The 16,922-nt window shown below is 44.3% G+C and overlaps 1 protein-coding gene across 9 annotated transcripts in view; it reads left to right on the top strand.

Annotated features, from left to right (window-relative positions):
- lama2 (laminin, alpha 2) overlaps positions 1 to 16,922 on the top strand; it is a 262,814-nt gene that overhangs the window by 166,457 nt on the left and 79,435 nt on the right. For 5 of the 9 annotated variants that reach the window (XR_015945529.1, XM_087296269.1, XM_087296270.1 and 2 more), the window contains 4 exons: positions 9,186 to 9,320; positions 11,871 to 11,995; positions 12,946 to 13,032; positions 13,330 to 13,523. Coding sequence is in view for 8 of the 9 variants with exons in the window: in XM_087296269.1 (XP_087152395.1) it covers positions 9,186 to 9,320; positions 11,871 to 11,995; positions 12,946 to 13,032; positions 13,330 to 13,523 (541 nt within the window). In the remaining variant the exon portion in view is untranslated. 9 annotated transcript variants of the gene reach the window in all.

The raw sequence follows: 16,922 nt of genomic DNA on the forward strand, positions 1-16,922 counted from the left end.
CCCAATTGCAAGTAAAATAATTATTTATTGACTCAGACAGAATGACAGAAGGAAGAACGCAGGAAGATGATGAGTGAGTCAAGCGAGCAGCAGGAAATATAATCGAACAGGGAGCACTGAAGAACAAGATCAGAGAGCCGCCAACAGAAAGGTACAAGAGTCCAAACACAGAGCTCTCCCCGCGACACACGACCAGAACTCAGCGACCGGAACCTGACAGGACACAGACAAACAGACGTGAAGAAAACGAACTGACACTGTGAGACAGAAACGCTGAACATATATAGGCGCGGTAATGCGCTGCACCTGTGGTCCACTGATTACAGCTGAGCGGTGCTGCGCACGGCAAGGCTGGTGACAGCGTACACGTGACCACCCAGCTGATAAGGTAAACACAACTGACAGCAACGCGACTCTAACACAGACACAGAGACACCCAACACACACACTCATACACGCATATACGTAAACGCATAACGCACCACACCGTACACACACACACATACACACACGCAGACACATCATAGAAGAACAGACAGATCCACAATCGTGACAATACCCTCTCTCCTAGGAACGCCTCCTGGCGTTCCCAGACGAGCATACCTGGCGATTGTAATCATCGATAAGAGAGTGATCCAGTATGTCCCCGGCCGGAACCCAACTTCTGTGCTCAGGACCGTAACCCTCCCAGTCCACCAAGTACTGGAATCCTCGTCCCCTCCGTCTAGAGTCCAGAATGCGCTTAACCGAATAAGCAGTCTCCCCATCTACGAGACGCGGCGGGGGGGGAACTGGTGTGTGCGGATTAATTGCCGTATGAAAAACGGGCTTTACTTTAGATACATGGAACACGGGATGAATTCTCCTGTACGCTGGAGGTAATTTGAGGCGGATTGCCACAGGACTAATGATTTTAGTGACAATAAATGGGCCAATAAATTTAGGAGCTAGCTTATTACAAACGGTGCGGAGCGGAATATTCTTAGTTGAAAGCCACACTTTTTGACCGACAACGTAAACGGGAGGCTTAGACCGGTGGCGATCGGCTTTAGCCTTGGTGCGCACACCCACTTGGAGGAGGGTCTGTCTGGCCCTGCTCCAAGTGCGGCGGCACCTCTGGACAAAGGCGTGAACGGAGGGGACCGCGACTTCAGATTCCAGACTGGGAAAAACTGGTGGCTGGTAACCTAGACTACACTGAAACGGAGAAAGGCCCGTGGCCGACACTGGTAACGAATTATGTGCGTACTCCACCCACGAAAGCTGCTGACTCCAGGAGGAGGGATTCTGTGAGACCAAACATCGCAATGTGCGCTCAAGATCCTGATTGGCTCTCTCGGTCTGACCGTTACTCTGGGGATGAAAGCCAGACGAAAGACTCACAGTAGCCCCCAATAAACGACAGAATTCCCTCCAAAATTTAGAGATAAACTGAGGCCCCCTGTCAGAAACCACGTCCGTCGGGAGGCCATGAATGCGAAAGACGTGATTAATGACAGCAACCGCTGTCTCTCTGGCTGACGGTAATTTGGGCAGAGGGACGAAATGAGCAGCCTTCGAGAACCGGTCCACTACGGTTAAAATCACCGTGTTGCCGTTGGAGGGAGGCAGCCCCGTAACGAAATCTAGCGAGATGTGGGACCAGGGTCTCGAAGGTACTGACAGCGGCTGAAGGAGTCCCGCGGGTGGCCGATTGGAAGTCTTGGAAACAGCACACACAGAGCAAGCCAATACAAAATCACGCACATCACGAGCCAATGCTGGCCACCAGAATCGTTGTTTAATAACAAATGATGTGCGACTCACCCCAGGATGACAGGCTACTTTGGAGGAATGTCCCCATCGAATAACATCTGACCGAAGTTTCTCTGGCACGAATAACCGACTCGGTGGGCATCCAATCGGGGGCGTTACCCCATCTAAGGCTGCGCGAACCTTCGACTCTATCTCCCATGTGATGTTAGAAATAACAATCCGCTTAGGCACTACGGGTTCGAGTGACGATGTACGCTCCGAAGAATCAAAAAGACGGGATAACGCGTCGGGCTTAATGTTCTTAGATCCCGGTCTATATGAGATGGTGAAATTGAACCGTCCGAAAAATAACGCCCACCGAGCCTGCCTAGAGTTTAATCTTTTGGCGGATTTGATGTACTCAAGATTCTTATGATCGGTCCAGACGATAAAAGGGACCCCCGACCCCTCTAACCAATGACGCCACTCCTCCAAAGCAAGCTTGACGGCCAACAGCTCTCGATTACCAATGTCGTAATTACTTTCTGCGGCTGATAACCGATGAGAATAATACGCGCACGGGTGGATCTTGCCATCCGAGGAGGAGCGCTGGGACAGGATAGCTCCGACCCCGACCTCTGACGCGTCGACCTCCACCACAAACTGCCGGGAGGGATCAGGGGTTATCAGGATTGGAGCTGAAACAAAGCAGCCTTTCAGTTTTGAGAACGCAGCTTCGGCTGCGCTGGACCACCTGAACGGCGTTTTGGAGGAGGTCAAGGCGGTCAGAGGTGCGGCGAGCTGGCTGAAATTGCGAATAAATCGCCGGTAGAAATTGGCAAAGCCCAGAAACCTCTGCAGGGCCTTACGGGAATCAGGAGTTGGCCAATTTACCACAGCCTTAATCTTCTCTGGATCCATGCGCAACCCCTCGACTGACACGATATGCCCTAGAAAGGGAACAGACTGTGCATGAAAAACGCATTTCTCCGCCTTGACATAAAGACCATTCTCTAACAGCCTCTGAAGCACTCGCCTGACGTGCTGAACATGTTCCTGGAGAGAATGGGAAAATATCAGTATGTCATCCAGGTAAACATAAATGAACTGATCTATCATATCTCTCAGCACGTCATTGACGAATGCTTGGAAAACAGCCGGAGCGTTGGAAAGGCCGAAGGGCAGAACGCAGTACTCAAAATGCCCTCTGGGGGTGTTAAACGCTGATTTCCACTCATCCCCCGCTCTTATGCGAACCAAATGATAAGCATTGCGGAGATCTAATTTTGTAAAAAGGTTCGCCCCCTGCAGACGTTCAAAGGCTGAAGACATCAACGGCAAAGGGTATGTATTCTTGACCGTTATGTTGTTCAGCCCTCGATAATCAATGCACGGGCGAAGGGAACCATCCTTCTTTTTTACAAAAAAAAATCCCGCCCCCGCCGGTGAAGAAGAGGGGCGAATGATCTTGGCTGCTAGAGAATCAGAAATATATTTCTCCATGGCCTCCCTCTCTGGAGCAGAAAGCGAGTATAATTTGCCTTTAGGCGGAGACGTACCTGGCAATAAGTCTATTGCACAGTCATAGGGACGATGAGGAGGCAAAGAAGCAGCCCGGGACTTACTGAACACTCTCTTCAGGTCATGGTACTCACGGGGCACGTTTGACAGATCCATCTGCTCCTCCTGAAACACAGAACGAGAAACAGCAGAACAAGCAGACACTAGACAAGATTTATGACAGCTCTCACTCCAAGAAAGCACAGTATTATGTCCCCAATTAATGTGAGGTTTGTGCAAAACCAACCAGGGATGTCCCAAGATCACAGGAGTGGCAATAGTCTCTGTTAAAAAAAACTCAATAGTTTCGGAATGGTTACCAGAAGTAATGAGTCTTATAGGAGCAGTGGAGTGTGTGATGGTGGGGAGAGAAAGACCGCTAAGAGCGTGCACTGCGATAGGAAGAGAAAGGGGAACAACAGGGATTTTCAAACTGTACGCCAGCTTAGAGTCAATAAAATTCCCCTCGGCTCCGGAGTCGATGAGCGCATGACAGTGGTGCATGATAGAGTTAAAAGATAGATTGACTGGCAGCATGGTTGTGTTAGGGGACTTGTCAAGGGTGATTTCACCAGCCAGTAAACTCTTACCCGGCGACGAATTCTTATTCTTGGCTAGACACGAAGCCACAAAATGTCCAGCGACTCCACAGTACATGCATAGTCCTTCCATGCGGCGACGACGCCTCTCCTCCGTGGAAAGCCGAAATCTGCCCATCTGCATGGGTTCCGGCTCGAGATCAGATGAGGGGGGTTCAGAAGATGCAGCGAAAAAAGATTGCGTGGGAAGAGGTGGAGTGTGCAGTTTCTTGTGGGAACCTCTCTGTTGTAACCGAGTGTCCACTCTGATGGCTAAATCAATAAGCCCATCCAGTGTCTTAGGCAGATCCATGACGTAGATTTCATCTTTAATATAATCTGCTAGTCCGTGCAAAAACATGTCCCACTGAGCTTCGGCATTCCATTTACATTCGGCCGCCAGAGTACGAAAGTCAATGGAATATTCAGCAACACTCAACTTATTCTGTCTGAGTTCAGCGAGCTTACGAGCCGCCTCTCTGCCAGAGACCGCTCGGTCAAACACAGTTTTTAACTCCTCTGAGAAAGCTTTAAAGGAGTTACAGCAGGAGAGTTTACGCTCCCAAACAGTGGTACCCCAAAGTGCCGCTTTACCTGTCAGCAAATTGATCGTAAACGCCACCTTACTCTCTTCGTTAGGGAAAGACGAAGGCTGTAGCGTGATGTAAAGTGAACACTTTGCTATAAATGACCGGCACAATTCTGGTTCGCCGGCGTAACATGCTGGTGGTGGAAGTCGCGGTTCAGTGGATCTGGGGGTCTCTTCTAGCGCATGAGCTGCTGGTGGAATGGTGGGAGGAGCTTGCTGGACAGCTTCAGCACGAAGCTCAGAACCCAGTCTCTGAACCTGAGTCGTGAGCTCAGAAACTTGAGTGACCAGCGCCTCAATGGCCTGGCCGGTCACTGCCATTTGTTTGTCCTGATGATCCAGTCGGGCTGAATTGTGGGCGAGGAAATCCTGGATTTTGGTGACACTTGCTGGGTCCATCTCAGTGGTCAGTTCGTTCTGTCACGGAATACAGGGAGACCCAATTGCAAGTAAAATAATTATTTATTGACTCAGACAGAATGACAGAAGGAAGAACGCAGGAAGATGATGAGTGAGTCAAGCGAGCAGCAGGAAATATAATCGAACAGGGAGCACTGAAGAACAAGATCAGAGAGCCGCCAACAGAAAGGTACAAGAGTCCAAACACAGAGCTCTCCCCGCGACACACGACCAGAACTCAGCGACCGGAACCTGACAGGACACAGACAAACAGACGTGAAGAAAACGAACTGACACTGTGAGACAGAAACGCTGAACATATATAGGCGCGGTAATGCGCTGCACCTGTGGTCCACTGATTACAGCTGAGCGGTGCTGCGCACGGCAAGGCTGGTGACAGCGTACACGTGACCACCCAGCTGATAAGGTAAACACAACTGACAGCAACGCGACTCTAACACAGACACAGAGACACCCAACACACACACTCATACACGCATATACGTAAACGCATAACGCACCACACCGTACACACACACACATACACACACGCAGACACATCATAGAAGAACAGACAGATCCACAATCGTGACAATATTTTTTACTGCTCATGCTGAGTGTAATTGATCGACATAATAATTTAAATAACAAAGGAAAGAAAAAAAGTGTGAAAAGTCCAAGTAAAGCGATTCCCACAGAGATGTAAGATGACGTTCTTGTCACAATAGTGTCGCTGCTTCTGAAAGGTGTGAATGTGAACCTTCATCACAGCGTCAGGAGAACAGCATCTGTGTGGAGATCATCATTACAGCTCACTCGCTAACTCTCTCTTGCTAAAATTAAAAGGAGAATAGATCTGGTCAGGAAGGTGTGTGTTTGTTCAAAGCTTATGTGAAGAATTATGTCTAGAATTGTAAAAAATAATTAAAAATGATAATCTTTTCAGCTTAGTCCCTATATTTAAAAGGGGTCACCACAGCGCAATGAACCGCCAACTTATCCAGCATATGTTTTATGCAGCGGATGCCCTTCCTGCTGCAACCCATCACTGGAAAACACCCATATATATATATATATATATATATATATATATATATATATATATATATATATATATATATATATATAATATATATATATATATATAGATTATTAATTACAATAAGTTACAGTTTATAACATGTATAACACATTTATAACATAATTATCTCTCATACACACACTCTCTCTCTCTCTGATACACCCTCTCTCTCTTTCTCCTCTCTCTCTCTTTAACGAGCTGCAGTGTGTGATTACAGATCAGCGAGTGTCAGTTGTTGTTCAGACTCAGGCTGGACGGCTCTGCATGCAGACAGATGGCCGTAACTCTCAAACGCTCCACACTCCGCTTTAATAAAGTATTTTTAAACAGGCGTTTAGCAGGTTCACCCTCAACAGATGGTGCACTAAATTGACGCCATTCATTTCCAAGAGCGAGGGCGAGATGAGTGTTGCCATGGTTACACCGTAACTGTTTCCACGGCGCAGATTTACAGCGTCGTCCAGATTCAAGCACCGTGATCATGAGCCTCGGTAACCTCCTGCGTATTGACACATCCATTCTAATAGTCACAGCCTTCCCAGCATGCACTGCAGGGGGTAATAAATTACACAGGTGCCTTTTTACTACTGCCTCTAAAGTTCATGTAGTGAGTTCATGTAGTGTAGTCTCTGCTCTGTCAGGCTTGAATAAGGTTGCATTAGTTAATGTTAATGTATTTACTAACATCAACAAACAAAGAGCAATATGTTTATTCCTGGATAGTTCTTGTGAACAGTGTATTAACTAAGGTCTGCTCAGGCATTAGAGTCAGCTGCAGGACACAACATAATAGATTAGATTTTATTATTTCACACGACTGTCTGGAATACTTGATTCTGATTGGTCTTTCGTAACAATCCAAGGTCTGTTAATCCCAGATAACAACCGCTGAATAACACAGACTCATCCGGGAGCTGAGAATCATTATCAGTGAATACTTTCACATCCATATTCATATATTTGTCTGTCACGTGACTGTTTATGACTTGTTGGTGCCACCATGTGTCTAATTAATACATAGGTTAGTGTATACTCCATTCAGCTGATTACATTTCTGTCAGCTTTGTGCTTTGCATCGGGCTGCTTATATCTCAGTAAGGGATAAAGCACATTCAGGAGGTTGTTCACTCAGAATAAAGTCGACAGGTTTATCAGTAGACCGATGTAAAGCGCAGCGCTATTGTATAAAGGGTTTCTTCTACATAAATTGGGACATAAGGTATCCCCAAACAGTCAAAAACACTAAGCTGACTGAAACTAAAACAGCTGATGGAGTATACACTAACCTACACATTATTCAGACACTAGATGGAGACAAACAGTCAAAAACACAACAGAAACTAAAACAGCTGATGGAGTATACACTAACCTGTGTATTATTCAGACACTAGATGGAGACAAACCGTCTAAAACACAACAGAAACGAAAACAGCTGATGGAGTATACACTAACCTGCACATTATTCAGACACTAGATGGAGACAAACAGACAAAAACACAACAGAAACTAAAACAGCTGATGGAGTATACACTAACCCGTGTATTATTTAGACACTAGATGGACACAAACCGTCTAAAACACAACAGAAACTAAAACAGCTGATGGAGTATAGACTAACCTGCACATTATTCAGACACTAGATGGAGACAAACAGACAAAAACACAACAGAAACTAAAACAGCTGATGGAGTATACACTAACCCGTGTATTATTTAGACACTAGATGGACACAAACCGTCTAAAACACAACAGAAACTAAAACAGCTGATGGAGTATAGACTAACCTGCACATTATTCAGACACTAGATGGAGACAAACAGACAAAAACACAACAGACACTAAAACAGCTGATGGAGTATACACTAACCTGCGCATTATTCAGACACAAGATGGCGCCAAACAGTCAACATTCAGTGTCTGAGTAATGTGCAGGTTAGTGTATACTCCATCAGCTGAATAATGTGCAGGTTAGTGTATACTCCATAGAGGTGTGAACCTATACTGGTCTCACGGTTCGGTTACGATTATCATGCCTTCGATTCAGTTCAATTCGATATCTCGGTGCATCACGGTGCATTGACGATGCTTTCCATATACAGTGTTATATTTTAGGGGGGAGGCTATAACAGGCTGTCTGTATAAACACACAGACACACAGCACCACACTGTCTCTCATTCAAACACAAACATAGACAACACCAAACAAACAAACAAACACACACACACACACACACACACACTTAAGCGCTCACAACAGGGAGAGCTCGTGCTGAGCGGAGCAGAAAACGAAAAAAAAAGAAAAAAAGAAGCACTTTTCCGACGGTCCCTTACTGAGAGCTCCTTTCAGCGCGAGCTCTCCCGGCTAAACACATATTGCGAGGGCTTAAACGGAGCAGTGCTCGTAATGTCGAGCGAAAAAAAGAGAAAGACAGCTGTGAAACATAACCAGCTTTGTCTTTTTGTAGGAAACACACTTTAGATCTTTTTAGGGTAAGAGGTTTTTGAGTTATTGCCGCCTAAAACTGAATGTGTGTCAGGAATATCAAAAACAAAACCAACTGAACCGCGCTCATTTCTGGCGCCCCCCTGGATATAGAGCGCCCTTAGTATTTGCCTATGGTGCCGATGCCACGGGCCGGCCCTGAGTTGGCTGAGTGTTGTAAATACTCGCGCTCGCCTCCCTCGCGACAGAGCGCATAGGAGATAAATGACGTCAGTACATAATAACCGGTTATGATTATTGCTGAACCAATAACAAATTGTCTGCATCTGCATCGCGGTGCACCGAAAAAACAATTAATTTTGACACCCCTAATACTCCATCAGCTGTTTTACTTTCTGTTGTGTTTTTGACTGTTTATCTCCATCTTGTGTCTGAATAATGTGCATAGTGTATACTCCATCAGCTGTATTCAGCTTTAAGACTTAATTAACTATTACGGCTCAGAACAATGTTTTGTGTTGTTTTGTGGTAAGTAGCCATGTAATTAGCAGGGTAAAGTACACTCTGGATGGTTTTTTTTCAGAGATTAAACCCTTCATTTTTATACAGCAGTGCTGCTGATAAACCTGTCAGGCTTTATTCTGAGATAACAACCTCCTGGATGTACTTTATACGTTACTCAACAAATGAAATCTTATTGTGAAGCGTGCCCAATACATTATATATAGTGTGGGAATCTGCTGTTGTATTTGCAGTGGTGTTCTACAGTGTTGAATGACTGTGTTATTGCGTGTTTTGCAGGAGTGTGCGGCCGGGTTCTACAGACTCTCGGTTCTGGCCGGTGGATCTGCATCGCGGGCCGGTTTTGGCAGCTGCGTTCGCTGCCAGTGCAATGGGCACAGCGACTCCTGTGACCCCGAAACCTCCATCTGCCAGGTACTGCATTGACGACAGCATGCACCCCCCTGTAATTTCTTGTTCAAATATTTCCCAAATGAGGTTTAATTGAGCAAGACATTTTTCACAGTATTTCCTACAATATTTTTTCTTCTGGAGAAAGTTGTATTTGGTTTATTTCTGCTAGTATAAAAGCAGTTGTTTTTTATTACTAATTTTAAGGTCAATATTATTGTCATGTTCACCAGCGAACAAACCACCAGATGTCGCTGGTAAACACTCACTCCTGGAACTACAAATCTGCCAGTAAATGGACTACATATTCAGTCATGCCACACACACACCTGCTTCCTCATTTAGACTGATTACACTCACCACCTGAGGATTGTTAAAAATATATAGTGTTGATTAGCATAGTCTGGTGGCTAGCATTTTACCACATTCATAACAAAACCCCAATTTCCCTTTGACTTGAGAGGAAAAACAAAGGCAAACACACTCTGACTGTTCTCCTGAAGAGTTTTCCCAGCAAAAACTCTCCCTGTGCTCAATTGCATGCATGCTAATAGCAATATCATTTGCATTTCATGGGCTTTCGCAAATTGAAAATGGTAAACGAGTGTGTAGGGGGGTAATTTGAGTAATTGAGGTACACAGGAAGTTAATGAAAGTTTCAGAGCGACACGGACCAGTAAAGCGCAACTCCAGCCGTCTGATTACACTCCAGTCTGAAAGCTTCCTCTCGTTCTCGCAGACACTTTTCCGCTCCTTCTGGAGAAACGCAAACCGAGAGCGAGTCGGGAACGCGTCCGTCACGTTATTTTTAATGTGTTTATTCTCCAGTTGTACTCATATTGATTCTGTCTGCATTCAAATTAGCTTTGTGTTGAATTAATCGTTACACATTTTCGCTAATATGATTTTATACTTTGAGCTGTCAATCAGGTAACAGTTAAACCTTTAATATGATCTTGGGCTATAATATGTTGACCCCAATTAACTTTACCTTATTTAAAGGTCCTGTTGAGTGCTTTGAAATATGCTTTTTTATTTTATATATTTGATGTAATCCCAATGAAACATGAAGAGAAGGCGGGGCATAGTGTTTTGGAATAAGGCTGTGACATAATCAAATGTCGAAAAAGTGAAGCGCTATCAATACTTTCCGGATGCACTGTATATATACATATATATTATTTAATTTTATTATTATTATTATTATTATTATTTATTTTATTTATTTATTTATTTATTTATTTATTTATTTATTTATTTATTTATTTTTTGAAGGGGGGTCTTGTCTTCTTTTTTTTCCTTAGCTGATCACATTTCAAAAAACCCATTGACTTTGGGATGAGGGAACCAGAACTGCTAAAATGCTAACTCGCTTTTGGGTTTTTGCACACAAATTGACTTCAACGTTTCTCCAGTCCAGGGGTGTCCAAACTCGGTCCTGGAGGGCCAATGTCCTACATGGTATAGCTCCAACTTCCTTCAACACACCTGCCTGGAAGCTTCTAGTATACCTAGAAGCAGGGCCGGAGCAAGCTGAACTGCCGCTCTAGGCAAAGGACGGTCACGGCGCCCGAAACCCTGAAGTGAAAAGGGGGGGGGTCTCGGACGCCGCCCTCTCTATTCTGGCGCCCTAGACGCGGATATAACTTAGGGACGCGGGTGGTAGGGGTAGTGCGCGGACGCCGCCCTCTCTATTTTGTCGCCCTAGTCGCGGATATAAGATGGCGTGGGTGGTGAGGGTAGTGTTGCGGATGCCGCTCTTTCTATTCTGTCGCCCTAGATGCAGATATATCTGAGGGCGCGGGTGGTGAGGGTAGTGTCGGGGATGCCGCCCTCTCTATTGTGTCGCCCTAGACACGGATATAAGAGGGCGTGGGTGGTGAGGGTAGTGTCAGGGACGCCGCCCTCTTTATTGTGTCGCCCTAGACACGGATATAAGAGGGCGCTGGTGGTGAGGGTAGTGTCGCAGACGCCGCCCTCTCTATTCTGCCACCCTAGAAGCGGATATAACTGATGGCGCAGAGGGGTGAGGGTAGTGTTGGGGACGCTGCCTCCTCTATTCTGCCGCCCTGGGCGGCCGCCTAGATTGCCTCTATGGACGCGCCGGCCCTGCCTAGAAGAGCTAGATTAGCTGGTTCAGGTGTGTTTAGTTGGGGTTGGAACTAAAATATGCAGGACACCGGCCCTCCAGGACCGAGTTTGGGCACCCCTGCCCCAGTCTATTATTGGAAAATCTAGAAAATAAGAATGTGAAAAAGCTCAATATTGAGAAACAAATATTAGAAACAAAATAGTTTGTACAAATTAACTGCTTAGCAGTGACATTAAGTTTTGATTTATTTACAATATGACATGTACAACATAACTTCATGGATCGCGATTTTTTTTATATTATAATCATTATAATGTGGCAAAAAAGAAAAATCTGTCATTTTGACTCAAGTAGAAGGTATTTTTGTCTTTTGTACAGCATATATCTATGCAACATAAAGCATGTTTTGTGCTCCAGAATCAGAATATGTTAATGTTTATTAAATGTTTAATAGTGTGTTAATGCTGTGCTGTTGTCTGCAGAATTGTCAGCACAACACAGTGGGTGATAAGTGTGAGCGCTGTGCTGCGGGGTTTTACGGTGTAGTGCGAGGATTTACAGACGACTGCAAACCCTGCGCCTGTCCACTGCTCAACCCTGAGAACAAGTACGACACACACAAACAAACACATACTCATACACACAGACACACGCAGTTTACCATGTCTACACAAACACATACACATACAGACACACAAACAAACCAACACTCACACACACACTCTTTGTTTCTCATACACATAGACCATAGATCATGTACTTTAGTACACCCAAACACATACTCACTCAAATACATACAATAGTACATACACACACACACAAACATAGTTTCTCGTACACATAGACAAGCACAGTCTCACACACTCACACATACTCTCATATACATACATACATACATACATACATACTTTCATAGATGCAGACATACAAACAAACAACACACAAGCACATATTCACACAAACACACATGCACACACATAGACACACATACATGCACACACATAGACACACACACACACACACACACACAAACTCTCTCAAACAAATAGACAAAAACACACCCACATTCTCGCATACACACTCACACAAAAACATACACACACAAGCACACTCTCACACACACACACACACACACACACACACACACACACACACAAACTCACTCAAATACATACAATAGTGCACACTCAGACACACCCACTCACACACACAAACTCTCTCACACACATAATCACGAACACAAACTCACTCAAATACGTACAATAGTACACACACACACACATACTCTCATATACACACACACACACACACTCACACACTCGTATACACACACACACACATACACACACACACACACACGCGCACACACACACAAACTCACTCAAATACATATAAGAGTACACACTCTAACAAAGACAAACACACACACATACTCTCATTTAGACACAGACACACAGTTATACAAACAAACATACTCATTCACTCACACATTCACTCATATACACTCACTCACTCACACACACACACACAATGTAACCGCTGCTCTGTATCTCTCAGCTTCAGTCCCACCTGTCAGACGGAGGGTTTTAATGAGTACCGCTGCACCGCCTGTCCTGAAGGCTACGAGGGAAAACACTGTGAAAGGTGAGGAATATACCACCAAATGATGTAAAACAAGCGCTCACTTACACGCCTCAACCTGCCAGTGTGGAGGAAATTAGCCTGCATTCTACACCCACTTAGGGTTAGTTTAATGTGAGCCAAATCAAAAGTAAAAAAGACCAGTGGGTGCTGTTTAAAAGGCATCATGTACAGTTATTTTGTGACACATTCACACACACACACACACACACACACACACCTCTTCAACATGCTAAACACAAGAGTTCACCAAACTGTAGCCTTCATTCTGTGCATTAACCGTGGCTCTGCTCTGGGCAGGTGCGCTCCTGGTTTTCACGGTGACCCCGGGGTGCTGGGCGGCCGCTGTGAGGAGTGTAAGTGTGACCCGTACGGTGCTTTCCCCTCAGCGTGTGACTCTCGCTCTGGGCAGTGCCAGTGCCGTCCCGGTGCCAGCGGACTGAAGTGTGACCAATGCATGGAGAGGCATGTGTGTGGCCCTGAGGGCATCGTGTGTACGTATGACAGCAGCAGTGCTAACACACTCACACATTTGAAGAGGACACACTGCTCTTCTTTCACCACCTCCTGCAGCAAAAACAACCACAGTTCAGTTCTGTTTCATGAGCAGTCTGGAGTCTTTCTCAGAGCCTTCAGCTACTGTCCTTTTAAGACTTTGATAGGAGTTTCATTGTTAAGAACCCAATTTACATTTAGTCTCATTAACTAGTGTATACTAACATTTAAATGAACTATTCGGTTGCTTCATACATGTTTGACTTCATTTTTATAAATACAGGTGTAATTAATTTATGTAAACATATCTGTAATTATCATGCTGACCTTAAGCAACCCTTAATCTGCCCATACCACTAAACCAGACTCTAACATTAACCAACCCTTAACCTACCCATAGTACTAAACCTTTTCTCTAACCTTTGCCATCCCACCTACCAGTACTAAACTTGTCCCTGATAATAACAAATCCTTAAACTATCCATATCACTAAACCTATCACTAATCTAACTTCCACTTACCCATATTACTAAACTAATCCCTAACCTTAGCCAACCCACCTACCCATACCACTAAACCTGTCCTAACCTTATTCAACCCATAACCTACCAATACCACAAAACCAGTCTCTAACCTGAACAAACCCACATACCCATACCACTAAACCTGTCAATAAACTTAGCCAACCCACTTATCCATACTACTAAACTAGTCCCTTACTTTAAACAACCCACTCACCTATACTACTAAACCCATATCTAACCTTAACCTACCCATACCACTAAACCTGTCCTAACCTTATTCAACCCATAACCTACCAATACCACAAAACCATTCTCTAACCTTAACCAACCCACCAACCCATACCACTAAACTTGTCCTAACCTTGACCAACCCACCCACCCATACCACTAAACATTTTCTAACCTTAAACATCCCACCTACCTATACTACTAAACCTGTCTTTACCTTAATCAAGCTAACTACCCATACCTCTAATCCTGTCCTAGCTTTAACCAATCCAACAACTCATACCACTAAACCTGTCCCTAACCTTTGTCAACCCACCTACCCATGCCATTAAACCTATCCAAACCTTAACCAACCCTTACCTGCCCTTACCACTTAACCTGTCCTAACTTTAGCCAACCTATCTACCCGTATCGCTAAAACTGTTTTAACTTTAGCCAACCCTTAAATACCCATACCCATACGTATCCTAACCTTAACCAACCCCTGCCTACCCATACCTCTAAACCTGTCCTAATCTTAACCAACCCACCCACCCATACCGCTAACCAAAACCAACTCACCTACTCATACCACTAAAGTTGTCCTAACCTTAACCAACCAGCCCACCTATACTACTTAACATGTCCCTAACCTTAACCAACCTACCTGCCCTAACCTTAACCAACCAACCAACCCACCCACCCACCCATATTACTAATCCCATCAAAAACCTTAACCAATTCTTTTGTACCCACACCACTAAACCTGTCCTAACATTAACCAACCCACCTACCCATACCACCAAACCTGCCCTAACCTTAACAACCCCTATACCCATACTACTAAACCTGTTCTAACCTTAACCAACCCGTATACCCATACCACTAAACCTTTTCTAAACTCAGCCAACCCACCTACGCATAGCATTAACAGGCTAAATTATCCGTAGAGTATGAGTATGTGTGTGGATGTTTCCCTGAGATGGGTTGCGGCTGGAAGGGCATCCGCTGGATAAGTTGGCGGTTCATTCCGCTGTGGCGACCGCAAATTTTTTAAAGGGACTAAGCTGACAAGAAAATGAATGACTGAATGACTATAACCAACCCTTAACTACATGTACCACTAAACCTGTCCTAACCTTAACCAACCCACCCATCCATACCACCAAACCTGTCCCTAACAAATCTTTAACCTACCCATACCACTAGACCACAATACAACTAAACCTGTCTTCATTATTAAGTTGTAATTTGACCTAACATTAGTGTAATGAACAATTCACACAGTTTACTACCAGCTTATAACCAATCTATTAGTAAGATATTAACTGTTTATGAGCACTTATAAATGATCCTGCTCTTATTCTACATCCCTAACCCTACCCAACACTAAATCCAACTACTACCATCATCAAGCAGATAACTATTGAGCTTAGTTAATGATTAGTTAGTGAGCTTAGTTAATTAGTTAATAGCATGACTTGTACATCACACTGAACTGTGACCCAACTTTAAATACTTTAGCAAGTGTGGTAACTACTCAACCTTAACTGATCCATTAACTAGTGTTAACTAGCAGGACCTAATTATAGGTAAGTGTTTCTAATGCATCAGTGTGGGATTGATGTATATTAATGTATATACTTACTTTTGCCGTGAGTTTTGCTGTTTTATCCACCAAAAACAACCACTAGTAACACAGAAGAGCCGCAGCCAAAACAAACAGCATTTTAATTAGCCGTGTTCAGATCCCCCCACCCCACACATACACACACACAAAATTACTGTTTACTTTTCCCGTAATTGCTGGCTGGTGATTTCCTCGGCGAGTGGAGATCAGATTGTGTTTCAGTGATGTCTGCTCACACACCTGCTCCTCTCTCACATCATGTCTTTTAGCAATTATGCCTTTTATCGGCGCTGTTTTGCTGGACCGGACAGATTGGCTAATTATGCATGTGGGATTTTAAAGATTTTTTAAAATTTATTTCAATCTGAGAAGAACGACAGTTATTAAAATACGATTAGCATTGTTGTGTTACTGGTGTGCAGTGGAATAAAATAATAACACTGGTGTTAATTAGTAGAATAATGTTTCATTAGTTAATTAGCAGGAATAAATTATGACTAATTCATTTATTGCGATATTTATTCATCTTTTTTAATATACACTCACCGGCCACTTTATTAGGTACACCTGACTAGTATCAGGTCAGACCCTCTTTTGCCTTCAGAACTGCTTTAATCCTTTGTGGCAGAGATTCAACAAGGTACTGGAAATATTCCTCAGAGATTTCGCTCCATATTGACATGATAGCATCATGTTGGCTGCACATCCATGATGTGAATCTCCGTTGATACTAATGGACCCAAAGTGTGCCTAGAAAATCTCCCCCACACCATTACACCACCTCCACCATCCTGAACTGTTGATGCAAGGCAGAATGGATCCATGCTTTCATGTTGTTTATGCCAAATTCTGACCCGAGCTTTTGAATGTGGCAGCAGAAATGGAGACTCATCAGAGCAGCAACGTTTCTCCAATCTTCTATTGTCCAGTTTTGGTGAGCCTGTGTGAATTGTAGCCTCAGTTTCCTGTTCTTAGCTGACAGGAGTGGCACCCGGTGTGCTCTTCTGCTGCTGTAGCCCATCCGCCTCAAGGTTGGA

The sequence above is a fragment of the Danio rerio genome, chromosome 20 (genome assembly GCF_052040795.2).
Source record: "Danio rerio strain M-AB ecotype USA chromosome 20, GRCz13ab, whole genome shotgun sequence".
NCBI lineage: Eukaryota > Metazoa > Chordata > Actinopteri > Cypriniformes > Danionidae > Danio > Danio rerio.